At 43.7% G+C, this 27,648-nt stretch overlaps 1 protein-coding gene across 1 annotated transcript in view; it reads left to right on the forward strand.

Moving 5' to 3' along the window:
* The first annotated feature begins 246 nt into the window (after window positions 1-246).
* FGD3 (FYVE, RhoGEF and PH domain containing 3) overlaps window positions 247-27,648 on the forward strand; it is a 117,123-nt gene continuing 89,721 nt past the window's right edge. The window contains exon 1 of the mRNA XM_048490646.1: window positions 247-682. Within this exon, the coding sequence (XP_048346603.1) occupies window positions 670-682 (13 nt within the window). The 5' untranslated portion in view covers window positions 247-669. The remainder of the gene's footprint in view (window positions 683-27,648) is intronic.

The raw sequence follows: 27,648 nt of genomic DNA on the forward strand, positions 1-27,648 counted from the left end.
GAGGGAACCCTAATCTCTTAGCGGGTCCTTTTCTATTCCCAGCGGAGTGGGGAGGCCAGTGGTCGAGTGCTCCTTTTCATAAGGAGCTTGAGATTGGCAAACAACGGACCAGGTCCAAATCAAGCGCCGCCTTTGCACTTTTAGGTAGTATAGATGGCTGGGGGGCCCCTTCCCCCTAGTGTGCGATTCAGGCCCAGACTTTACCCATAATCCCAGCGGCCTTGAGCGAGGCTTGAAGAGTTTTTGCTCTTGGCTGTGGGCTGGGAGGAAATCTGAAGCTGAGACGCCCCCCCCCCCCCTCCCCGCCAGCCCCTTGTGCGGAGGCTGCACCTGGCGCCTTGGCAGGCTGGCCGCGTTCCTTCGCGCCAGGTCGCCAGCCCTCGTCCTCCGGCTCCGAGCGCGGACGAGCCGCGTGGGGCTGGGCACATGCACCTGGGTGGGTAAAAGCGGCAATTGCCGCGGGGAGGCGCCTCGTCCTCCTCCCGGCCGGTGCACCAGGGCAAGATGTAGCCTCCGGAAACGAAGCGCGCGCGAGCCAGACCGGGAGCGAGTGGCCGTCTGCTCCAGCTCGCCTCCTGCAGCTGCCTCCTTGGCGTCTCGCGGCTCTCCAGCCTTTTTCCCAAAGTTACGGCCTTTTCAAGGAGTTTCTGCAAGGAGAACAGGACCGAGATGGAGTCGGAGGGTAAGGTTGGAGAGCGGGGCAGCCCTCGTTGTTTGGAGAAGGGGGGGGGGGGGGCTAAAGGAAAACTCGATTCTCCTCATTGGCATCTGAAATTTTCCCTACTTTGCTCCAAGACAGCTTGCATGCGCTTCGCATCTCCCTGCGTCTCAGGAAAACTTTTCATGCGAGTTAGGACTTGACTGCCAGATTTCTCCGCGCAAGAGCCAAGATCTTTTCTGTCTCCCCCATTCCCATACTTTCCTAAAAGACGTTTTGTGTGTGTGTGTGTGTACACCCGTTCGAAAGTATAGGCGCGTGCGCGAGCGCGAGCTGTGAGGGAAATGTGGTTCGAGGGGATTAGTTTTCTTTCAAAAACTTCAACATAAAAAGTTCACTGGAAATGTTAACGTAAGCGTGCTCTCGAGAACTTTGTTTCAAGCCTTGAAACTAGCCCGCCTTGTTGGCTAATAAATGCAGAGACCCATGCTTCGCTTAACGAAGAAAAAAAAGGTTTATTCTGGCTGTGTTTAGGATGGGAACACCTTGCTTTCCAATGTTGAATTAGAAAGGTTTGGAATTTTTATTTTGACTCTGGACGTCCTCAGTATGTGGAGTTCTTGATGTGCTCTGAACTGAAGTACATCTGCAAGCATGCTAATAATATTCAAAATTGATTCAAAGCATTTTGTAAAAGGTGATATTAGGGGAATCCCAACAGTTGAGTTCAAGTTCAAGTGTTACCCAGTCCAGTTCTGAGTTTTTAATAGAAGCTGGCAGAGATATTTGGAAACCTCCAGAGCAGGGTGTGATGGTGACTGATTTTCCCTCCTAGTCGCTAGCGTCCTTTCTTGACTGTAACGTATCCATGTTGGGATGAGACAACCAGAACTGTAGAAAATATGAGATGTGGGGGACCAGCACTTGGCACCATTAAAGCAAGTTTCACTCAGTTGTTGACTTTCTTTCTTGTTCAGTTTCCCATGCCTTTTTTAAATAGGTCTGCCATTTGTTTTCAGTGTTGCACACAAATGCGACTATCTCTCCCTCTTAATCATGTGTACGTAACTACTCCAACCCTGACCTGTTGAAGAGTCCTGCTTAACAGCAGGCAACCTCTGATTGCAGCTGGTAGCCTGCCAAGTTCATTGTGTGGTGGATTTGGCAGGCTGGAGCAGCTGCTGCGTTCAATTATTGTTCAGTGGGAATGGACACCGAGTGCATATTGCATCTTTTACTGGGAGGCATCCCAGGAGTGTTTCAAGCTTGAACCAAGTTCTAAAGATCTCTCCAGAGCCTCGAGGTTAAAGTTACCTTTGGAAGACTAAGTGCTTGTTACTCCTTCAAAAACAGCTTCAAGTTCAGTGCCCAGGTTAAACTTGAAACTGGGTCCTTTCCTCCTCTCCTGACCTGGCTTGCCAATTTCCATGTACACAAGAACTAGAATAAAGTCTTATAATAGAGTTCAAATAATAATGGTGAGGCTCTGCTCTTGGCTCCTGTTTGTCTTGGGCACAAGATAAAAGCATATGAGGTACAAATTAAGACCAGGTGCAAGAGATCTAACTATAAAGTTGGATTTCATTGCTTTTTAAAAAGTTAACTAACAACAGTGGAGAGGATCTTGATATGCTTAACTCATTCTAAGTTGGAATATTATTGTTCTGCTGTTTCACTGAGGTTGATTCCCCACTTATGATTAGATGCGTGCTCGTCACAGAAAATATCCAGGTTTCCAGCAGAACTCCCCACTACACCAGTGCCAAAAAGGGATTGACCCCGTCTCTGCCGCTCTTCCCACCCCTCCACCCCACGTGCGTTATTTCAGAACCTGGAGAAAGTAGACCTTTTGAAAAAAAGCGCGTTGAATGTGGAGTGGTGGGGAATTTCGGGGGTGAATCTGGTTTCGTTTTTCCCGCCATTGGTAGTGACGTGGAGCCTTTCGTCCAATCAGGAAGCAGCATCGCGCACAGCCCTTAAAAAAAATTTCATGGAGCAAAGATCCATGTTTAAACAAAACAACGTGGGGCCAGTTTGAATGCTTCACTGAGTAAAAGGCAGTACAAAGTAGCGCTGAACGTCTTATCCATGTGTATATGAGGGGGACAAAGCAGTATGCGAATGGGGCTTGCCCTTTATTGCCCGTTTCCCCGTAGAGTTGCTCTTTGCATGCTTGCACGTCCCTTTTTCATTTCCCATCTCCGAGATCGACGTGGATACAAGGCAATGTAGGGCTGGTTTTGAATGTCTGAGTAAAAGCCAATACAATGAAACGCTAAACGTCATATCCACGTATCCCCAACCGCATAGGGTTGTTCTGCGCATGCTCGCTGAGACAGGGATCCATCAGTTTGAAAATAAAAAAACAATTCCCGCCCCAGCACAACGCAGCAGCCAAACAGGAGAGCCCCTGAGCGGATTGCGCGTTTGATCCGCCGACAGTGGGTACTCCTGCCTGGCTGCTGCGTTGCTGCCGCTTAATGGGGCAGAAGCTGCAGTGGGGACCTTGAAACCGTGCTCAAAAGGCACGTGCTCAAACCTACCCGGTTTCTATCTAGTTTCATTTTTGGAGTGGGGAATCGACCTGAGGTGTACTCCTGTGACATTTTCAGCAGTTTAATTGTTTTGGCATGTATAAATAGATACACATATTAGAATAGGATTTGCAAATCTATATATTTAGACCCTTTTTAAGAACCAGTTTGAGCTGTTAATACATACATTGTACTTCTAGCTTTTTCATTTGATCTTCTGACCTATTGTGGTTTATAGCATAGGCTTGCTTGTCTCAGCAAGAGCTATTAAAAGCAAACCTGAAATTAATTTTTAGAGCACTTGAAAACCAATATATAAACCACATTATTGGTTACATTTTCCATTTCTTTTAATAAAGATGCTTAAATATAAGTTGCAGTTCTGCATACCTCTGAAATTTTTTAAAAACATAGTTGCACATTCAGATTCTATAAACTGTCATGCAGGGGGCACTGAGCAAACTGTCATGCAGGGGGCACTGAGCAAAAGGGTAGCAGGGGGCACTGAGCCGACAGGGGGCAGGTTTACTTATGAGGCAGCCTCAGCCATTGCCCAAGGCCCCATGATGAAAGACTTGTGATCCCCATTGGGGGTGATATACTGTACCACCTTCTGAAGTTACATCACACAATGTATACTATAGAAAGAAAAATCTGAGTGTTGGCATCTTAATTTCATCCCTCCCCAATAACACACATACAACATTGCAGTGGCTTCTAATCTGGAGAACCAGGTTATATTTCTCTCTCCTTCACATGCAGCCTGCTGGATGACCTTGGGTCAGTCACAGTTTTCTCAGAACTCTCCAGGCCCCAATGTGTCTTCTGTGGGAAGGGGAACAGAAGGTGATTTAAAGTCGCTTTGAGACTCCTTGAAGGTTGAGAAAAGTGGGGTATAAAAACCAACACTTCTTCGTCATCAACCTGGCTAACATTTAAAAACAGTTCTGGTTTACTATTTTTATGAGTTATAGCTAGTATAGTTTTTCAAGCTTAATTCCATACACTCACATGGAGATGTCAGATAAATCTAGAGTCAATACATTCCTATAATATTAATTTTAAAAAACATTTTCTGTATTGTTTTGGATAATACTGGAAAATACGCTAAGGTCAAAACACAAACTGGGGTGCATCTTTGAAAGGATGTGCATTGTGCAAATTGAATGCTCTATGCTTGTTCACTGTGAGTTGGTTGGGAATAAAGATGAAGTGTAGCACCTCTTTTTTGTCTTTTGACTAGGATCCCAGAATCACGAAGACTTTTTAAGCCTGACAGCACTTTGAGTTTCTGTAAATGTCTGTATTCCTAGCTTCCTGTGTCATGCTATTCACTTCTTCATAGTGTGGTGGGGATAGAAAAGGAAGAGAAATAGTTGTAATTTCTTGTGTAAGATACTGTGGCTTACCTCCCCCCCCCCCCCAAAGTGATTCTGAAGCAGTGTTGTGGTACTCCAAGGAGGCTCAGAACTGTGTGCTGGGCTACAAATTAAAACATCTCCCCCAGGATGATCTAGCACATTTTGCTGTATTAAAAAGCTGTGAAAGCAAGCATGTTCATCTCTAGGCAATGGTATTCTGTTTCAAGAGATCAGAGGAACAAATGTTGGGGAAATGACAGTAGAAAGAGGATGTGTGACACAACTGGTTGATCATCACTTCTGGAAAGCACAGATCCAGCCTCTTGTTGTAGTGAACATTTTAGGTTAGTGTAGCTCTTGAGACTTTTTTTTTAATTTTCCTGTATATTTATTTCCCATCCATCACCAAAGTCCCTGGGTGAAGATGGTTAGATTCCAGAACATTACAGGTGAAGTTGATCCAAAGGCTGGCCTCATCAGTGGTTCAATGATTACTAAGCATCCTCGCCTACTACATTTTACTGAAAGATTACAGAACATCTGAGGATTGTAAAGCAGAAGGGAATGTATTAAATTGATGTGTAGAAGCCAAATAGGTTATAAAAGACAGGACTGTGACATAAGGAGAAGGAAAGTATTTTTCCTCTCTGCTGTCATTGTGCCTGCAAAGTGTAACCCAGGCTATGTGGTCTGGATAGAAAATGATTCTAATCAGTTTATTTGACATTTAGGTACCATTTCAAGATTGGCATTTGGTGCATAGTACTGACAATGCAATCCAGACCCTGGAAGCATCTGGGGACTGCAGCACCCTGCCACCTTCAGAGGGCTTTCAGGCTGGATGGGGAAACAGAAGAAGCAAAAAGTCTCCCTGACCATCCAGAAGTCCTCCACAGGGTTGGCGTACATCTGTCCTCCCCCAATTCTGGATTGGGTTACCTGTCACTGGTTTGTGATCTTCTGTAGAATAGGCAGTCACGTGGTAATTCTCACTGGTCACCGATTCTGAAAAATATGAGGTGTGGGAGATATGGTGGCAGGACCTAGAATCCATTCATGTAACACTTCTTATGTGGTTCCAATCATTATTAAGCAGTGGAAAACCAAAAGTGGTGGCAGTTCCCTTTTGCCTGCTAGCTAAGTCTCCACCCCCAGTGTTACCTCAGTGCTGTGCCACTCAGCCTTGGCACCATGCCATTCGGATGGAGAAAAAGTTGGGATTTTTTGTGTGGGGGAGGGGGGAGAGGGCAGGGGTGGGGTGTTAAAATGTGCCACACACATGACCCAGTTGAATGGTTCCTGGGTCGTCTGCTCCCCTAGATCCGCCCCTGTTGCTTGGGTCTTGCAAATTGAGGGCTATGCCTTGCTTTATCTCATGTTGGGTCTTCCTCTAACGGTATGAGTTAAAGCAGCGAGTGTTGTTGGTAATGTTCTTAGTGAAATTATTTTGTTCCCAACAGTTGCAAAACAGAACATTTTATAGAGGGGCTGTAAGACCTTTTCTGTTTGCCTAACCTTTATGATTATATGATGATGATTATTATATGTAGATATATGTATTTCATTACATTGTTTTAAAAAGCTCAGAGTGGTGTGCACAGTTCCTACAGAAGTAACATTGACTGGAACAGCTGCTGTTTTAAATGGGATGTTCTTCCTGCCATCAATGGTACGCAGCTTTTATAATAAAGTATAAGATGGAGAGAGGTATAGAGTTGTTAGGAGGATATAAGATGTTTAACTGGACTGCTTGTTTTATATTTGCTCAATAAGTTCGTTGTATAAGTAGTATTGCATTATACTGTTATGATTTTTAATGTGTACTATATGTTAGAGGTCATTTATATCTTAAAAAATCTTAATAAACAGTAATATGAAAAAAAATGGTACACAGCTTTTGCTGAAAGATTGGGAGTCTTGCTGAATCCTGGTCTCCGGCTGGAGAAATAGTTGTCCTTGACAGCAAAAATCCCCTCCCCTGACTATTTCTAGCTAGTGTGCTACCCCCTATTTGCAGATGTCCATTCTGCCCATGCTGATCCATGGTTCTATAATCTCAAGGCTAAATGAGGGTAATATGCTGTACATGGGGCAGCTGATGCAACTTGTGGCAGATCATTTGGTATCCGGTGCTTACTGATGGACCATATTGTTCTATTGTGAAATCCTTTTCCTAGTTTGTGTGCCCAACTCAAGGTGTTCACCATTAAAGCACTTCATGACCTTTCAAACCCATATGCTTGAAAAACTGCCTGTTCCTGCCTGTTCCCTTGTAGCAACTCGTCTTCCTAGTAGCATCTACTAGCAGTCTCCCCCACGATCTATTCTAAGACATATTCTGCCATGGCCTGTGGTTAGACTTTTTAATTGGCTCATGTCTCTTGAAAAGTCTCCCTGAGTCTCTTGAAAAGTCTCCCTCTTACCTTGCAATTGAGGCTGTAAAACAGAGCTTATGGAGTAGCCTGAATCTGGACAAAGACCTTGCTGGCTGAGGCATGCATTGTTTTAATTTTGCTTTTTAATGTGCTGTTTTTAAATGACCATTTTATTAAATTGTTTTACAAAATCAGTAATTTGGGCCTGGAATACTTACAAGACATTTTGAATATATAAACACTTTAAATTAATACATTCCTTTTATCCTGAGGAATTAAAGGAATTATTTTATATCTAATTTGAACTCTTTGTGGGTTGATAGATGCAAAGAATTGGGTGAGGTATAAAAACCCAGGTGAATCCATAGGTTTTTAGAAAAATGTGCAAAAATGGAGAGAAGGTTAAGCCCCCCCCCCCCAAGGGAGGAGTATATCCTGTCCTTGCACAGACAATGTCTGCTTTCTTAGAGAAGAAAGGGTAGGATGAAGAGGAGCTAGCTGACCTGGATGCAGCTGAGATGCCAGCTCAGAATCAGGCATTGCTGCCTGTGACAGCCCCTCTTTATACCTAACAATTCAGTTTTTTCACTGCTTCCACAACCATAAAGAGTAGAAGCATTTTCTTTTTAAAATGGGAAACCTGAGACTGTGTTGCTGATGCAATACCAGATTATGCAGCTGTGTTATATTCCTGGCATACAGATACTAATTCCATATTCATAATAATTCATGTATCTTTTATAAGAATCTTCCACATATAAAATGAGTAAAATGAATGTTTAAAGAAGTAATAAAAGGACTTCTAGAGCAGCTGCTCTTGTAAAGGCAACATTCCCATTTACAGTGCATTTTATGAACCATTTACAAATCGCTGCAAGTATCACCTAACTTTTTGGTAGAGGTTTGATTTGAACTGGTCCACTGGTCCATAATAAAAGGTCCAGCTGAATCTAACAGCCCAATCCAGACTAGGGAAGTGACCAGGGATGCTGCTGCTGCCACACTGCCTCCAAGGGGCCTTCTGGAGACATGGGGAGGCAGAAAACAGCCAAAACCCTTCCTGCCTCTAGAAAGCCCTCAATTGGTGCCAACGGACTTACACTATCCAAAAGGGTGGCATAAGTCCAGGGCCAAGATGTGGCACAACTGACCACAATTCCTGGGTTGGAGCCGACTGACATCAGCTCCGCCCCCAGGAATGTCCCAGCCTGCTTTCCATACTGGCATCTGTTTCAGACTCCAGTGCAGCCCTCCTGCAACTGGGACTTCCAACTTTTGGGGTGGTGGGGCTGAGGGCCGCCTGATCGCCTGCATTTTGAGCCCTCCACTGACACATTTGTCCCTTGCGCTGACTGGGTGGGCACCCATGTTGGTGCAACACTGCGCCAGCTCCATAGGTAGATCCCTTCCTTGAATTGGGCTGCCTGTGGTCAAGTTACATATAAGTCAGTTTTTATAACTTGTAAACATTTTGCTAAAGTCTTATAATGATTATATTAATATGCACCAGTAACCAAGACACAGAATTTGGAAGTAAGACTCAGTGATAGTACTTATTTCTCAAATACTGTAATTAGATTTGGGTTTAGAAACAGCATTAGAATCATAGAAGTGGAAGGGGCCATACAGGCCATTTTGCCTAACGCCCTGCTCAATACGGGATATGCCTAAAGCATCCCTAAGAAGTTGTTCAACTGCTTCTTGAAAACTGCCAGTGAGAGGGAGCTTACCACCTCCCTAGGCATCCAATTCCTCTGCTGAACAACTCTTACCGTAAAATTTGTTTTCCCAATATCTAACTGATACCTTTCACCTGTAATTTAAACCCATTATTGTTAGTCCTTTTCTCTGTTGCCAACAGGAACAACTCTCTGCTTTCCTCTAAGTGACAGCCCCTCAGATACTTAAAGGGGGCAATCACGTCCCTCCTCAACTTCCTTCAGACCGAACATTTCCAAGCTCCTCAGCCTTTCCTTATAGGGTTTGGTCCCCAGACCTCGAATCATCCTTGTTGTATTGCTCTGCACCCATTAATAGGATTATCCACATTTTATTTAAGTGAGGCATCTAGAACTGTAGACAGTACTCTAGGTGCAGCTTGACCAAGGAATTGTACACTGGAACTATAACATCTTGCAGTTTGGATATTATGCCTTTGTTGATACACCACAAGATCACATTAGCCCTTTTTGCCACTTCATCACACTGGCTGCTGACATTTAGCTTATAGTCCACTCATACCTTAAGATCTTGTTTGTACTCACTCATACCCAGAAGTTTATCTCCCACCTAGTATGCATGTTTCTCAAATTTGTTACTCAAATGTAAAACTCTGCATTTATATTTGTTGAATTACATCTTGTTCACATTTGCTCACGTTTCCCAATGTGTTCATATCTTGTTGAATTCTGGCTCTATCTTCCAGTGGGTTCACTGCTCCTCCCAATTTGATGTCATTTGCAAATTTAAGGAGTAGTCCCCTCATCCAGATCATTTTTTAAAACAGTGAAATGTATCAATCCCAGAATTCATCCCTGTGACACACCACTGGACACCTCCCTCCAATAAGATGAAATGCCATTGACAGCAACTTTTTGGATGCAATTCTTTGGAAACTGAAAGCTAGGAATAACTGTTGCCTTGGGACCCACAATGCAATACTAAGCAGAGTTACACCCTTCTAAATCTGTTCAATCAAATGTGTTTGGAAGGGTGAAACTGTTTAGGATACTCCCACAAGGGACACAAGCACACACAGTCCATGTACCATACTATGTTGGAGCCCGTGAATATATTTGGTGTGAATGTGCATCCTCTAGTCCAGTGCATTCTTTATCTACAGTGTAGCACATCTTTGAGAGCATGCATTTTTACACCATCTTGTAATGCAAATGAAGGCATGCTTCCTCATCTGTTGTAGCTGGGCTTTTAATTGCGCACAATACCTTGTTTCTTGTGATTGGAACCAATTTAAAGTTATTCAGCTATGAAAACAGGGTACTGTATATACTTGCGTATAAGCCGAGTTTTTCAGCCCTGTTTAAAAGCTAAGAAAAGCCCTCTCGGCTTATATGCGAGTCACCATTTTCTAGCAATCACAAGCTGCAGCCGGCAGACTCTAATGAGGCTCGGAGCAGGGCCAGGACAACCTCCCTGCAGCCGTGAAGCTACTTGTTGCTGCCCTCCTGGGGGCGAACGGGGGAACCCCCAACGGGGAACCCCTACAGCTGGCAGGGTCTTCAGGCCTCTAACAAGGCCGGGGGCGAGGCCAGGACAACCTCCCTGCCGCGCAAAGCCGCTTGTTGCTGCCCTCCCGGAGGTCGAACAGGGAACCCCCAACGGGGAACCCCCACAGCCGGCAGGGTCTTCAGGCCTCTAACGAGGCCAGGGGCAGGGCTGGGACAACCTCCGTGCAGCTGCACAAGCCGCTTGTTTCTGCCCTCTTGGAGGGTGAAGGGGGAACCCCGAGGCACCCTGGCTGGCTGGGCTTCGTCAAAGCCAGCCCGCAGGCAGAGGGAACTCCTTATTTGGGAAGTAACATCAGGGGGAGTCACTGCCCAAATAAGGAGCTCCCTCTGCCTCCCAGATTCCCACCCTCAGCTTATATGCGAGTCAATAAGTTTTCCCAGGTTTGGGCAGCAAAATTAGGTGCCTCGGCTTATAAACGGGTCGGCTTATACACGAGTATATATGGTAAGTGTTAAGACATTTCAACTATTGGAACTTTTAAACAACATCAATAACAGTTTATATAAGTATTGTGTGCAAGGCAGTGTTATGTCTCGACCAAGTAGACAAATATCTGTATCTGTACACAATAACTTAATATAAGTGAAGTTGGTCAACAATATTCCATTCTTAAGCAGACTTTTAAAAAGTATTAACACCTAGTACCATCTTACATTAGTTTTTTGTTGAAGTAATCAAACAGAATTTTTGGTAAGTGATACGGGCAGCCCAATCCAGAGAAGGGGCCAAATTGCCCTCTAGAGGCACCATGGGCCAGTGGATATGCCCTCTCTGGGGCACTTATTCCAATGGAGGGGCAAATCCGCTGGCACCCAGCTGCTCTGGGGTCCTGGGATGCCTGGCTGCAGTGCCCAGCTCTACATTGGCACTCCCATGCTGCCTCAAGCTGCGTCGGGTTAACAGGGGTGTCCCAGGGGTAGAGCTGACATTAGTCAAGTACCACTGCCCATTCAGCTCCCTTGCGCTGGCAAAGCCGGCCGTGGAGATACGCTGTGATTTTCATGGCACTTTCTCCTATGGAGTATTCTTGAAGGTTTATTAAAACTTTCGGACTTCCGCTGCCTACCCAACAACTTGAATTTGGGTGTCAGTGCTGATATTGGTTTTCATTTCAGAGTTTATCTAAATATGAAAATGCATGTTACACTGTGGAGATTTTAATTCATACATCATTATTGTGTAACTAATGTTTTTATTCCTGTGCCATGCTCAGTGTTTTCCATTATGAACGTACTGAAATATTTTAAAATGTCATCTTATCCTACCTGATGGAAAAATCCTTTAGATATGTTTCCCCTCAAGATGCTGAAGTAAAACTTTTTTTTCAGATCAGTAGTTCTGGAATACTTGCTTAAAGTGATCAATAATTTATGTAGTTATTTTTGAATGTAAATATTCCTTTTAAAATTTCATTTCCTTAGACAATCATTTTATTCAGTATCTACTTTTGTATCCATTCTCCTATTTGAGCTACTTTAGATAGTGAGCCAGCCATTCAAGCACAATAAATCCATATTACAATTTTATCCTTTGATTTGTCTTTGGTCTTCACAGGGCAGCCCCACGTTGGGATTGCACCCTCACACAGGCCTACCATTCGGCAGATTTTTTATAAGCCTCAAGCAACAGGAAGAGATGCCCTGCCCTCCGGATTGTGATGCGATAGCTTCTTCCTGCTCAAACCTCACATGGTCTAGCAGGGCTTGCGCCTTCTCCCCTCGGTTCCTGATTGTAGGTGTTTGCTCTCCATTACCAAAAGGAAAACAGAGTAAAAAAACCCTCAATTGTGATGTGAAGAGAGTTCACAGCAGGACAGGAGGGAGGGGATATGTGTTTACACAGAAGACCTCCATGAACAGCAGTTACAGGTCATTGCAACCCTGACTTATCTTTTTGACCTTTCCTCAATAATCTCGAAACAAAGTATGGCACATGTGGCTCGTCCTTCTATTTTATCACATGTGATTTATGATGGATTTGCTTGTGTGGCAACTTTAAAATGCTAGCCCCACTGGTTTCTGAGGGTTTTCATTTCTAATGTCTGGTTTGCATGAATTTGTTATCTTATCTAGAGATCCTGTGGCCTGTGTTGGTATATGTCATTTTAAAGGATGTGCAGGTGAACTTGATGGTATTTGGCGATCGATCTGGAGAGAGTGCCTTTCAACTCATGGCTCAATTAATCAGTATTCTATTAACATGCAAAGACGTGTGCCCTTTTGTTTGGTGATCTTGCTTATAGCTTTCACACCTTTATATAACCTTTCTAAAGTGTAATTCAGAAACTAGATTTTTGCCTTCTAAAAGGAAGTTGGTTTAAAGATTTTTTCCTAAATGTTTGCAGTAATCAATGAACCTTCAATTACTTGGGAGAACTGCTCCATATTTTTTGTGTTCAGGTTAATGAGCTCTTAAGGAAGGTACATGTCTGATGCCAGGATGCATAGTCTAAGCAAACTTGTTTGGGCTAAATTTACAGATCTTTCATAAAATTTGTTTTTTCAAAGACTGTGTTGCTGTATTTTTGTATATAGGTGACATTCATTCTTTTTGGCTTTACCATGAAAACAAGAACACATCTCAGCAGAATTTTAATCTTTTACATGCACAAGGTTTTGTAGTGTTGACGTGAGTTACAGTTTTTAAGCAGCCTCAGTATACCTAGAAGGGGATGGAACAATATTTTGTCTAATTCGAGTTCTTTTATGGTGTGGCAAAGGCATATCTGTTGATGACACAATCTCAAAGGCATTAAAAGACTTGAGCTAAAACCAGCTACAGGAAGTTGTATTGTAATAAGGCACTTAAATATTTTAGGGCCCCATGATTTTTTTTAACGTTAAAATGAACAACTCAATACTTTCAGGCCATGTTTTATTTTCTTTTAAAACAGTTTATTGCTTTGTGTGATATTTAATGCCACTTTGATGGCTTCCCCTTAGATGGATGGCATTTCAGTTACAGAAAGTATTTTTATGCCTCACTGAGGCATGAATGAATAAAGTGCTTGTGATTTTGCTATCTCACAGCCTTTGATCTGAATAGGGTAGCTGAATCATCCCGTCTTAGAGTGACCTCTGGGGTGTGATTGGACTGCAGTTTCATGCTGTCCTTTGTCTCTTACTTGGTGAATGGGTGGTATTTTTGTAATGCACAGGGGGAAAAAGAAAGCAGCCTGGAGATTTACAATGGAATCCTGCAGAATTACTCTATAAGCCCACTGAAACCAAACTGGAGCATTTCTGCACAAGATTACACTGTTAGAGTGCACATTGTCTAAAAACTCAGATTTTGGAAAATTTCAATCAATTTGTGTGGATCCACGTGTTTGCTCCTCAGCAGCATTCCCACTGACAAACTTTAGGAGACAGCTGGCTCTCCCCTCTCAGGAGCACTAAAGGTTTTCCTCTCTCCTTCCTGCCTAAATCTGGTGCAAGAGGAGGGAGGTTGGCCTCAAAAATGGGAGAGAGCATTTATCAATCTCTACAATCTTCCTGCATGGTGGTATTAGGAAGAGACTTGGCTCATCTACTGTGTTCTTCTTCAGAGAAAATCTGTATGATTCCTATAGCTGACATGTGAATATGTGATATATGTTACTTATTTATTTATTAAACCTATATGATGCTTTTCAAAAGAAATTGCTTTGAAAGCAGTTTGAAATTCAATAATTAAAACAACACAAAATAAAACATGACAATATATAGAAATGAAGAAGTAGTGGCTAGGGTAGTAATTAAACCCTTCACAACCTGGAACCAGCATGTCCTAAGATTTAGTAATAGTAACAGTGGGTCTAAAGGCATCCCTACACTTGTTACCTTATCAGAAAGGATCTGTAGAGACAAGAACATCTAAGGCTATCTAGAACAGGGGTCAGCAACCTTTAACACACAAAGAGCCATTTGGACCCATTTTCCACGGAAAAGAAAACACTTGGAGCCGCAAATACTTTTTGACATCTAAAATGAAATTCCCTTCTTTGGGGCCCATTTTTACCCATCAAAGCAAAAATAAAAGGGGGGGGGTAAAAAGCCTGTTATTTTGTGCATTATTCAAATGACCAGCACTAGAACCCCGTTTCACACATTTCTCTTTTCTTGTGTTGAAAGACACTGATTATGCCCCCCCCTAAAGAACCCCCTCAAATTCCACTTGGATCAAAATGCGTGCCTTTAATGAGGTTGTCAGCTTCCAGGGGGGGAGCTCCTGAGAAAATGTCTGCCATGGAGGGTGGACTCGACAGCCACATTCCTCACTGAGCATGGCCCCCGCCCTGGTCCCCAAAGCCACAGCTTCTGAGAATCTACCCCCAAATGTCCTGGGATTTGCCCGCCGGGAGTTGGCAACCCGTGACAACCATGGCTGAGGATTATCTCAGCCTTCCTCCCTTCCATGATCTACACGCTGAGTAAACCTTCCAAGATCCACGTGCAAGGCTTTCCCCATGTGCTCCTGCCCTCCTTGGCAATGCAGAAGCAAACAATTCCCACCCACCCCTGCCTCCCCATCAAATAGCCCCGATGAGTACAACCTTGCAGGGCTGCAGGTAATAACTCCTTTAAAACCTGACATTGTATTTCTCACCTGGACTCAGCCAGGCTGCCATCCGCCAGGAAAGCCCCTGGAGATCAGTGGGGCTCCTGGGGGAGTCTGCAACCCAAGGTGGCGCTGCTGGGGTCCCCATGTGGTCCCGCCCCCCAAGAAGGACCCGGGGGAGGGGGAAATGAGGCCACCCAAAGCAGGGTCGACTCCTAACCCCCCATTCAAGGGGGACAGACTGAGGTTAGGATTGCGTTAAAAATCTGCACTCCTGCAACTCCCTCCTGTTTCCCACCCTTTGCTGCAGAATCCACCAGCAGTGCTCCACCCTCGCCCTGCACCGTCATCACTGGCATTAGCCAACCAGGCAGCTGGGACAGGGAAGCTGGAAGTGGCTTGGGATAGCCGTCCTGGGCTGTGCCTCTCTAGGAACGGGCACTCTTTCCCATGAACCCTTAGGGCAACTCTGAAGAAGGCTGAGAGGACCCAAGCCATGCAGAGCCACAGTGCAAGGACAAAAGAGACGCATGCGGCTTCAGAGCCGCAGGTTGAAGACCCCTGAACTAGAATATCTGCACTTCTAGCCAACGTTACCACATTTTTATCTGGATTCAATTTTAAGTTGTTTTTTCACATCCTCTTGACTACTACATTCAGACACTAATTCAAGTCAACAAATTAATACATTTACAGCCCAATGCAAAGGGAGGCCCCAAATCGGTTTGGGGAGGCAGTGTAGGCTTGTGCCATTGGATTTGCCCTCCCTGGGGACACATACCTTGGTGGAGGGGTAAACACACTTGGGTGCCATGCCCAGTGCCACGGTGGCACTCCTTCACTTCCACCAGCCCCGTCAACGCAGCGGGAATGTGGCAGAGGTGTTCTGGGGGCAGAGCTAACATTAGTTGGCTTCCACCAAGGGTTTTTGGGCAATTGTTCTGTGGTCCAAGCCATGGACAAAGGGTGGCATAGGTCCATTAAGTCCTATGAAGAACTTTCCAGCAGTGTGGGGTTTGGGGGGCTTTTCTCCTTCTCCACGCTGCCAGAAAGTCATCTGGACTTGATGCTGCAGCAGTGCCCTCCCCAGCTGCCTGGGGCTATGGATTGGGCTATTAGAAATACTTTCCTAATATTTGAAAAATCTCATTGGACCACCTAACAAATCTCAGCACTTTCAGATTACAAATCATTTTTGATCTAATTTTTGTTTGCCTATAGAAAAGTAATTGATGCCCTGGATCAAGGTTTCCCATGGATTACAAATTAATCAAGATGTGCTTTACTCTTATTTTCTAATTGCCACGGAAACCCTTTGATTCTTGTTTGGAACAAAAGAAGGAAGCAGCATTCTTAAAAACCAAGGACTTGGTATGCAAGGACTTGATTGCAGTGTCTTGAAAAAGTTTTAGCCAACAGTCTTCATTTCCAGGCAGCTGTCTTTTAGACTGCTGTGAATTACTTGTGCTTCCATAAACTGCTTTCACATTCCACTTTCTGCATTCTATCTGAGGTCCTCAAGTTGCACTGGATTTTGAATTTGAATTGTTCTAGACCTTATTCCTTACTGTCACTTTACTTCCTTTGGCGCTTGTATTCAACAGTTCTGAAAGTATCCTTGAAAACTCTCCCATTTATCTCAATGAACTCTACTTCAGAGAAAGCCAGCTTCTGCAGGAAAGATACAAATTTTGGATCTCAGGCAGATTGTTATGGTGAAGGCAGAAACTTCTCTCTTCTCTTCAGTGTTGTATGTTATACTAATGTAACAATGTGGTTACAGCCATTACTGTTACATTTTGGTTATTAATACCTACTTTTTCCAATTTACTATAGGTCACTTGGATGAATTTTTGATAAAGAACTTTAGAACTGCATTTGTCTAACTACTAGGTGAATCCTTTGGGAGTGCTTTCTTTGGTGTTTGGCATTCTGCTTTCGTGGGAATTGGGTATAACTGGCCACCAGTGAGTATAACCTTGTTAGTCAGATTGGCCAGATTGCTAGCAAGTCTTCAGATTTAGGGGCCTTCAAGATTTGGGGGCTTTGGAGGTTTGTCTGTTGGAATTTGCCATCCAGCCCGCTGTCTGTCTGTTGAGTACCATCATCACCTGATTCACCTGTGCTACTGGCCCCCACTGAATTTATAATGTCATATTCTTGATTGGACAATATTTTCAATTTTAGGCATAGAAACTGATATTAACTGGTGTGACAGACCTCAAGAAAATACAATTTTTACTGGTGGAAGAGTTTATTAGTGAACCAAGCTGAAGGACCATAATAAACCAGAATAGGAATATCTTCTAGTGAGGGAAGAATTCCTGTATACCAGTGGATCTGGGGTACTGGGATTTTCTTTGGTTTACCTCAGTAGAGAGTTTATGTTTTTCTAACGTTGTGGGCTGTGTGAGGGTACTGTGTATAAGTACCAAGCCAGTGTTAGTACCCTATATCTGAAGAAGCCAATAGCCTGTATCGTTTGTAAAGTTAAAAGGAATTGTACAATCTGTGAAACATCTAAGAGAATATAACATCTAAGCTGAACTGAAATTGAACAATCTTATTAAGTGCTGTGCTGAGAAACAAAATTCTGAACCTCTGTGCCAACCTCTTGTGTATAGTGTATATATATCCTACCTCCTGCCTTATTTGCCTCATCAAAATCCATCTCCAAGTTATTATTCATCCCTTTACCATCTCCTCTATCTGTTAATAAATCTTTAATCTGTTAAGTTTAAATCTGCCTCCAGTATTTATTTTAGAGTGCCTTGGTGAGGGGCGTGCCTGGAAAGGAATAAAGTCAACAGGCATCCTGCAGCTTCTGGGTTGTAACAGGGCTGGGGGGAAGTGCTTTCAACCAAATGCTACCATTTTCTGAAGCACCTCAGCCCCTGCAGGGGAAAAGGCAGGAAAAACTGACACGACAAGTCAGTGAGTGTTTTCCTGCCTGAAGAAGGGGTGTGTGTGTGTGTGTGTGTGTGTGTGTGTGTGTGTGTGTGTGTGTGTGTGTGTTAGGAGCCTACAAATTTGTGATAGAGTGGTGAATTGTCATTTCACTATCAGCAGTGGATATGAAGGAGTTTCTTAAAATATTGACTGGTATTGTGGAGAGGGCCAACTCTACTGGGACTGGAGATGGGTCTAATGTCCATTGGAGAGGTCTCGTGGGGTTAGGAATACCTGTGACTTGGGGGGTTTGAGTGGTATGGCAGTAGGATAAGATGTTATGAAGGAAGGAGACAGAGGCCCATTATGCATGGAACACTTACTTTGGGACTCTTGTCAGCACAGTAGGCTTGCAGTTTACACTGTTTACACCTAAGGAGGCACTCCCTCCTAGGTGTGCAGTTTTTTGATATTACATGTTCCAAAAATAATCCCCCCCTAAATGAAAGAGCAAAACAGTTCCCTGGACCACACACGGATAAAGAAGAGAACCATGCCTTAGAGCTAATATTCTCTTTCCCTCTTACTCCCTGCTGCTGCTGTCACCACAGGAGCAAAGAGAGGCTTGTTATTGCCAAGCACTCTCTGTTAATATCTCAATATATCAATAGAATGCATAGTGTTTTGGCTAAGCCAGTGTGACTGAGCTTCTTTTGTTTCACCTGAAAAAGCCAACTACATGGAAGGGGGACAAGGCAATGAAATGTGGGCCCAACAAACCCCTCCCCTCCCCTCCCACCCCTCCCCAACCCCCAGCAAAGCCCTCCAGCCTCCTCCAACCCCAACCATCCCAATTCCACCCTTGCTCCACCCTAAGACATATCTTCCCACCCTCCCCCACCATAAATTGAATAAAATAATTAAAAATGAATTCTTCTTGGGGTGGGACAAACGTAAATTCAAAGAAATAAGAGTGAAAGCCAATTAAGAGAAAAAAAGCAGGTAGCCATATATAATTAAGAAAGGATGTAAAATTTTCAGGTTTTAAATATTAGTTAGCCAAATTCCTGTTGCGTCTAAATACAAATATCAATGTTTGTATTTAAATACAATTATCAGTGTAACGAGAAAGCCAGAAAAACAAAGCACAGAACGAGTTCAAGCTTGCTAGAGAAGTTAAAGACAATAAAAATGATTTTTTGGTTATGTCCATAGCAAAAAGAAGAAAAAGAATATGGTAGGGTCATTGCATGCAGAAGATGGCAAAATGCCAACAGGGGATGGAATGAAGGCAGAACTACTCAACACCTTCTTTGCCTTGGTCTCCTTCCAAAAGGCAAACAGTTCTCAACCAGTGAAAAATGGAATAGAAGATGCAATAGGGGAAATTCAGCATACAATAAATAAATTGATAGTATAGGAATACCTGGCTACTTTAAATGAATTCAAATCTCCAAGGCCTGAAGAATTACATCCCAGAATATCAAAAGAACTGGGCGAAGTAATCTCAGAAGTACTTGCAATAATTTGTGAGTATTTCTGGAAACGGGATAAGTCCTAGCAGACTGGAGGAGGGCTAATGTTGTCCCCATCTTCAAAAAGGGAGAAACGAGGACCCAAATAATTGCTGCCCAGTCAGCCTGAAATCAATACTAGGAAAGATTTTAGAGCAGATCATTAAACAGTATGTAAGTTCTTAAGAGGGAATGCTATGACCAGTAAAAGTCAACATGGTTTCTCAAAAATAAGTCATGCAAAACTCTCCTGTCTCCCTGCAACCCCCAAGAGCCTAACCCGGCTGGCAAAGCAGTGGCGCCTGGGCACACTTCTCTGCTAGGCCTGCAAAGCCCTCCAGCCTCTCCCTTCATCTCCCCAAGCATCTCTATTCCACCTTCCCCACCCCAATACTCTCCTTCCAGCTTTTTCTCACCCCAAGCTAAACCTTCTATCCCTCCCCCAACCCAAACCTCACCTTCCACTCCTCCCCCACCCAAGCCTCCCCATTCCACTCTTCTGCACCACAGTACTCACCTTCCACCCCTCCCCTGCCCAAAGCCTCCCCATTCCACCCCATCCCCCTGCATCCAAGTTTTCCTCACTCTTTCCACCTGGGGTCTCTCCCACCCTGCTAAGCTCTTCACCTTCAAACTCCATGCCCATTTTTGCTAAAGCCTTTTACTCCCCTTCCACCCTCCCCCACCCCACCCCATTCCTTTCCACCCACCCCCAATCCTCAACTTCCCACCTACCTAAGCCACACCTTTCCTCCTCTCCCACCCCCAATGTCACCGACTCACAGCCTTGTAGGTGGAAACTGTTGCTCTGGGCATGAGGCCCCCACAGAAAAGCCCATTGCAGGGGGAAATTCTTCCTCCCCCACCCTAGACTCTCCCCTGCAATGGGCTTTGCTACCAGTATTCTATAATCTTACAAATGCTGAGCATTGCCTACTTGAAATCTGTGCAGATATCATTAACTTATGCTGCTGCTGCCTCTTTAGAATGAGGGTCTTTTTCATAATTCTTGACTATAGAGAGCGTGAGTTCAAAGTTTGAATGCAGGAATTTTGCATGTGGCAGCCATATGCCACCCCAAGAAAGTTACAACGTTTACCATATGAGCAGCAGTAACAACCCACAGATGTGCCTCATGTTACACGATTCTCCACCCCACCCCTTGCTTGGTGTTACTTGAATCAGTCACTGGGACCAAATGAATACAGGACAGAGATGAATAAGTTAGGCCATAATAGTGACCCAACACGTAGCAATGAGTGACAGACTAACCACCTGTTTTGTCACTACACTGGCGGTGTACTCTAATCTGGAGGAACTGGGTTTGATTTCCCGCTCTGCCGCTTGAGCTGTGGAGGCTTATCTGGGAAATTCAGACTAGCCTGTGCACTCCAACACACACCAGCTGGGTGACCTTGGGCTAGTCATAGTTCTTCTGAGCTCTCTCAGCCCCATCTACCTCACAGAGGGTGTTTGTTGTGAGGGGGGAAGGGAAAGGAGTTTGTAAGACCCTTTGAGTCTCCTTGCAGGAGAGAAAGGGGGGCTATAAATCCAACTCTTCTTCTTCTAATACACATTTTGCTAATGAAAGCGGCATGTATTTATTATTTTTGGCTGGGAAAGTAATTTAAACTTTTTAGGGATTGGGGTTGTTGGTAGTAATAATTTCCCTGAAAAAAGAGTTTTACTTAAAAATCATTTGAATTTTTTTTTTTTAGATTGGCTTTGTGTGTGGTTTCTCTTCCTGTTTTCTTAACTTGTGAATTAGGTGTGCTGTTTGTTGGTTTGTTAACCAACAATATAAACTTGTTGAGGGTGAGGATGACATTTAGCTATGTATACATTTTTGCCCTTTTAATTACATTGTTAGATTGACTAAAAAGAGGGCAGGTAGGCTGCATTATGCTCTTCTTCTGTAATATTTTAAGATTAAGTGTTACTTAAGACTCAGGCTCCAGCCTTGTCACGCTTATTAAGGCTTCAGTCGTATGCTTCTTTACCAGACTAAATTCCAATGAACTTGTGGGCAACTTCATGGGATTGCAATGTGTAGTGTTTTTTTTATGACCAATTTTGCTGTGAGGAGTTATTATGCAGTAACATCTGGACACTAATGCATGACAAAGCATTAATGCAGAAATGCTAAAAACTCCTGGATCAGGCTAATGTTTCGGCTTGTTTTGTAGTGATGTAGTGGTGTACAACTATGAACTTGACTGTCTGGCCTAGGGCAGATAGTGAAATGCTGGCCCTTATTGGGATTTCGAGTACTTCAGTCTCTCTGTCATGTATGAAAACTGCCTGTGTTTATTAGTATTATTGTCCATAGCCAGTGAAAACTTGGGGCTATATGAATCACAGTAAATGCTGTGGGATAGCTCAGAGTAAATGCTTTTATTTCAGATCTGTTAATACAAAAGGCAAGATAACTATGCAACCATTTAAGTTATTTTTAAATACAGAAACGTGACTAGCACTCCCAGTTGTTAGATTAAGCAAAATGTACATGGAGTTGTGCTGTTTTTCCCTTGTTCTACTGTGTTGAATGTCAAAAAGAGATTTCCTATAGATTTGATAGATTTTCTCCATTGGTTTCGTTTTGCTTGTTCTGTTGCCAGACAGCAAGGAGAGGTCACACTTAAATAGATTAGCAGGGGACACAGAGAGATAAAACCTTATCTGAACTTCTGGGATAGACAATACTTTCCATGATGTGCGTACTGTTGATTGGAAAATAGTGAAAGGGTGTCTAATACAGTGATATGGCTGGTGCACAATATAAATCTGTTGACTGTTTAGGTCTGCTTGATAAATTGTCTGATTCAAAGTAAGGAATGTTGAGGCCCAGAGTCTGTCTGTGAGCTGTAGCCCAGAAAGAGAAAGAAACACGAGACAAGACCTGACCAAAGCTAGGATTTCTCCCACCTTGCCGTCTTCCTCAGCAATGTTGGTATCAGTATCTGTGCCTCTCCAAGGACAGAGCTTCTACTAGAGAAAGATTGTCAGTGCTACCTGTGCTACAGTCCTGAGAGGCATAAAGCAGCCTAGGGCCAACCTGGTCCAGAGTTTCTCTGGCCTTCTTTCATCTTTCTGCGTCACTGATTGTTAAACAATGCTGCCTCCTTAGATTCCAGTGCTGCAGTTAAAACAAATTGCATGGAAGCAAGGGCATTTGCCAGGTGTGGTTTGTCACATCTCAGCATTGAAACTATGGGAAAAGCTGTGCCTGGAGGAATTTTGCTTTTTAAACATATGTTAAACTTATGACAGTGAACCATTTCAGGCTAGATATGTCAAACCTATGCCCTTTTACCTTTCTGGCCTATAGTCAGTCATTGGCTTCCAAAGCTCCTGTCCACAACTTTACAACTTTTTCTCCTGACATTTACAGAACAAAGGAGACAATAAATTTAATCTATTTTGAAATTATTGGATTCTGCAGGCAATATATGTGATTCCACTTCCCCCATGCCAGAACTTCACATTTCTGTCCTATTGAACAAGCCCACAAGTTATTGGATTCTGTTTCTGGCAAAGGCGGAGTCCTGGGAGCAGCACCAATTTGAGAGCAGTGAGACAAAGGAAAGGTTGAGATTATGGGATGCAAAAGGTCAACAAGACAAGGAATGGTATCAAATTAATCTGAACTAGAAGCTTCTTACAGGTTTTTTAGAAGTTCAACTGGCTCAGACTTTGCTATTCAATGCCATTGTTGTGTCAGTGCTTACTTGAAATAGTTGTTACTTAGGCTAGATATTAATATGGTTGTTCAGATTTATTTCATTATTTACCTCATTTATACTCTACCTTTCTCTACACTATGGACCCAGAGTGTTCTGTCCTCCATTTTATTCTTCCAGAAATGTTGTGTGGTGGGTATGACTGGTCATAGGTCACCCAGCAAGCTTCCATGACTGAATGGAGATTCCTACATTTTGTCTCCTAAATCCTAGTCCAGCACTTCCAACTGATGTACCACACAGGCTCTCAATTTAATCCTGTCCTAACATTCATCAGGCCTCTGGATCTGCTGTCGGTCTGAGTCCTCACATGGTGTTCATCCAGAGATAGCCTGATACTGATTTTCAGTGGAGGCTGAGTAACTAGATAATCTGTGGAGCCCTAGACAGAAGTAATAGCTGCTTCTGTTTACTGATATCTGAAAATTGGACGTGGAATAGTTGAAGAACTTCTGAAATATAACATCAGCTTTGATATTTCAAAGTTTTAACAAAGTCAACATTGATTTTTATGCAATTCAGCAGAGTTCCTAAAAGCTGTTTTCAGAGCCAGATTAACTTATTTTATAGTGCATGAATGGAGTAAGGCAGTGGTGGCGAACCTATGGCACGGGTGCCAGAGGTGGCACTCAGAGCCCTTTCTGTGGGCACGCATGCAGAGAGTTCATCATGTGGGGGGGGGGGGCAGAAAATCACACACACCCCACACACACACCTAGGCTGGCCTGGGCACGATCCTTTACCTGGGAGAAAGCTCGGTTGCTGGCAATGGAGCTTGCTTCTGAGTAAACCCTCCTAGGGTCATGATTCATCCATCTCTGCTGCTATACAAGTTGTTTCCACCAAGCTTAACTCCTGGAGTAACATGCTCTCAGGAGCCAATCCATTGCTTTTTTTCTAAACAAAAACCTCAGTATTCAGGTTAAATTGCCGTGTTGGCACTTGGCGATAAATAAGTGGGTTTTGGGTTGCAATTTGGGCACTCGGTCTCAAAAAGGTTCGCCATCACTGGAGTAAGGCCATAAGGTTGTGTTCATCTTTACGGTATTAGCCCTGAACACTCACCATAATGCCAAACTTTGGCCACTTTCTGTTCTCATGAGAAGGAAAATTTCAGGGATATTGAAAACATTGTTATACACAAATGAAGTTTCCTATCTCGTACAAGGGAGCCAAGAAACATCTACATTTATAAGAGTTCTATTGTCTCCTTGGACCAGTTTTTTTAAGTGATTAGATATTTTATTAAGTTCTGTGAAGATTCTGTGTAGTTTATCAATAATGTCTGGGACTTCTGCCACCAGATTCCCACCCCTGCCCCAGCAAGCTGCCCAGCCCCAGGATGAGCCAAGTTCAACCTGAAAAGGTGGGCCACTGGGACAACTGGGGATGGGGGCCACAGAAAGGACCAGCCCCAAGAAAAGCTGCCCGGGTGGCAGGAGGCTGCTCAAGAGCCTCCAACCCAAGCTGGCCCTGCAGAGCAGCCACTCAGGAGAGGAGCAGGCAAGGATCCGTGGCTAGTGTAAAGCTGGGCACTCGGTCTCAAAAAGGTTCGCCAAGGTTCGTGAGTGTTGGAGGCAATAGAGGGGTTGGTAGCTCACTGGACGGCCATATAATCCTAATACCACTTGTATTCCTGGCTGGCAAAGAATGGCCAGGAGAGAATCACTGCCATGTAAGCCCCATGGGAGGACGAGCTAGGGTGAGTGGGCGCAGTTCAGGGTGGAAGCTGGGGGCAGGGGATCACCAAGGGGAGAGCTTGAAAAGGTCAGGGGTCCTGATGACCGAGGAAGGTGATACTGGCTAGCTCAGGAACTCTCAAGCTCCAGATACCAGGAACTACAATTCCCATCAGCCTCTGTCAGCATGGCCAATTGGCACGGGTAGGGGCTGATGGGAATTGTAGTTCCTGAACATCTGGAGAGCCGCAGGTTCCCTACCCCTGGGCTAGCTAAAGCCTGCAGCAGGGCCAGGCAGCAGCCACCTGGGTCCTCTTTTGGAGAAACCTTTAAGGCTCTAATGAAGGCCATAGGACAGATCCCCTGAGTCAAGGCAAGCTGGCTGGAATGAAGCCACAGGTCATAGGGCACGACAAGCAGATACTTGCCAACTGCTGAATTAAATTGGCTCGTGGGTTTCCCAGGTTGTGTGATTGAGGTCTGGTAGTTTTTGATCCAAATATTTCACCTGCATCTATGGCTGGCACCTTCAGAGGCATGTCACAGTGAGATGTATTTCTCTCCCTGACACAGTGTGTGTGGTGGGTATATGTATTCTGGCCCAAGTGTTTAGAACCATTAACTCTACTTTCATAAAGGACAAGGAGTAATCAGTAATTTTTTTTCAAATAGCCACGTCTGTCATTAGGCAAAGTAGAACAGTGAACCTGTTTTTCAATTCCTTTTTTCCACTTATGCTTTAATTATAAGCTTGATGTGGCCCTCACAGTATAAATGGCATAGTAGAACTTGGGTTTATTTTTTTAAAAGGCAGGAAATGATAAAGAGCTGTACTTTCTATGTGCCTACACCCCAGTGTTCCACTTGGAAAAAAGATAGTATCAAACTAAACCCTCCTGATGCAAAGATCAGAGGCTCACTTTTCCACAAAGTGAACAAGAGAATGTAGTTCTGCTAATAAAAAACAATTCTGGGTGTGGAAGGACTAATGTTCAGCAACAAGAAAATGTAACTTATTTTTCTCATAAAATAATATTGATGGAAAACTGCAGGTTTGTTGGATTTCTTCAATTCAGACTACCAGCGTGTTTATCGGTTTGGCAATTGATCCATAGGACTCTCACTGGTAAGAATATCATGGGAAGACAATAGGGTATAATGACTTTGGGGTAAAGGAATAAGGGAATTCCTGTGACTCAGTTTTCAGTGTTATTAAACTAGACTCATTTGTACTCAGTACACTTGCTATCCTGCTTGCTGCTGTATTTTTATGGAGTCCAGGTGGAAGAAAAGTTTGCTTTGGCTCCTGCAATGGTTTGGTCAGCTTGCTAGATGAAAAACATGTCTGTCATCTTTGGTAATCATCATCTACTGCCAGCTGGTGCTCTGCAGGAAATTCCTAATTGTTAATTTTACTTGGGATTTTTTTACACTGCCAATTTGACTTACTCTAGGGTTGGCAAGACTTGCTCTAGGCATTGCGGCAGCCAGTAAAAGTAAGGCATTAAATGATGCATGCAGAGAAGAGAGAGGCATTTCCTCTGCCTAGATTTCATCTTGTGTTAATCAGTCTTCCATTTTTCTCTTGCTTGAAGAGTATTAATTTTTCTATATCCACTAAAAAGTGACTGAGAAGGGACTTGGTGAATGTTGGTATTAATATATGTTAATCCTTAAATACAGCTTACGAAGTTTCTAGCTCATATTAGAATTCCCTCTTTTCAGGCCAAGGAGGTTAAGGAGAAATGGAGCTTTTTTCTCAGCAGGATGTGACTGTATTTGCTCTGCTTTGAAATCACAGAATCATGCTGCTTTAACTGATGTTAGTGGTAGGGAGAAATGAGATGCTTTGTGTTGGCTTGGGTGGATTAAATGTTTGGCTTATCAGTCATTTGACAAACTGTTCTTTGGATCTATGTGCTTTGTACACCTAAACCCCTGGCTTTCATATCTTCTATCTGTAAAGAATGCTTCCCACATTGATTGGTCTGCCAATAAAGATTCTGAAGATTCAGAACAATGTTTCAATATAAGTCTTCACTGCGTATTAGCTGGACTTGCACGAAATGATTGGATCCTATGACACACCCTTCCTCATAGTGGCACAAAATAAAAATTATTTTATTGGGCAGCATAAACTGCATCGGATGTTGCAACAAGCTCAGATTAAACCAAGATTTGTTAGTGTTGGACATGAATACATCTTGTTTGCTATGTTTATGTTCTCCTCTTCCTCCTCCTATATTTTGTGCATAGAACTGGTTTGATGAGGCTCCATTTTCCTGTGACATCTGCATTCAGGCAACTAGATGAATTGATGTTGGTTTACTTCCCTCAAGCAGGATTCCAGACCTCGGTGTAATCCCAATTAAGAATCATGGTTAGTATTATGTAAAATCCAGTTCAGCCTGGCACCTATATTCAGATCACATGGCAAATTGGGGCATGATCAGCCTATTTATTCATATGGAAGGAGGAGGAAGCTGGAAGCAGACAAGTACAGTGAACATCCTGTGTTTGTCCCCAGTGCCAACAATCCCCTTTTAAGTTCACCGCACCATTGTGTCTGAATGCAGTTTTAGGTTTTCCTGGTATGCAGTTTGAAAATGACTACCTCAGGAAGCATGCACAATTGATACAAAAATTGCATTTGTGGCACTACCATGTTGGTAGTATGGTAACAAAAATGTATTGGGAGGGGAGCTTCATTACTCCTGCTCTTTCCGTGGTGTTCTTAACTATAACCACATTCTGTCAGGCCATATGAGTAGTTGGGTGCTGAAACTGACCAATATTACTTCTAAGGGGCTAGATTTTGTGCTTTGGCTTGTTTAATAAGGAACACCTGGTTAAATCTTTTTATGAAATAATGCACTGTATGGTGACAGCCAGAGCTTTCCCAGACTTGGTGCTCAGTCTGCCAGAACCCCTGTCCACCATTGGGGCCCAGCATGCTTATCAGAGCAGTGGGAGATGCCTGCATGAGATGGTCCTGGTTGGGAATGGCAGGCCTGGCCCTGGTGGTCCCAGGGGCCCAGGAGCCGGAGAGAGTAGCTGAAAAGCTGTGGCAGTGAGGCCTTCCCCACCTGAACCAGCCTCCCAGCCTGTCG

The sequence above is a fragment of the Sphaerodactylus townsendi genome, linkage group LG03, assembly GCF_021028975.2.
Source record: "Sphaerodactylus townsendi isolate TG3544 linkage group LG03, MPM_Stown_v2.3, whole genome shotgun sequence".
Lineage (NCBI taxonomy): Eukaryota > Metazoa > Chordata > Lepidosauria > Squamata > Sphaerodactylidae > Sphaerodactylus > Sphaerodactylus townsendi.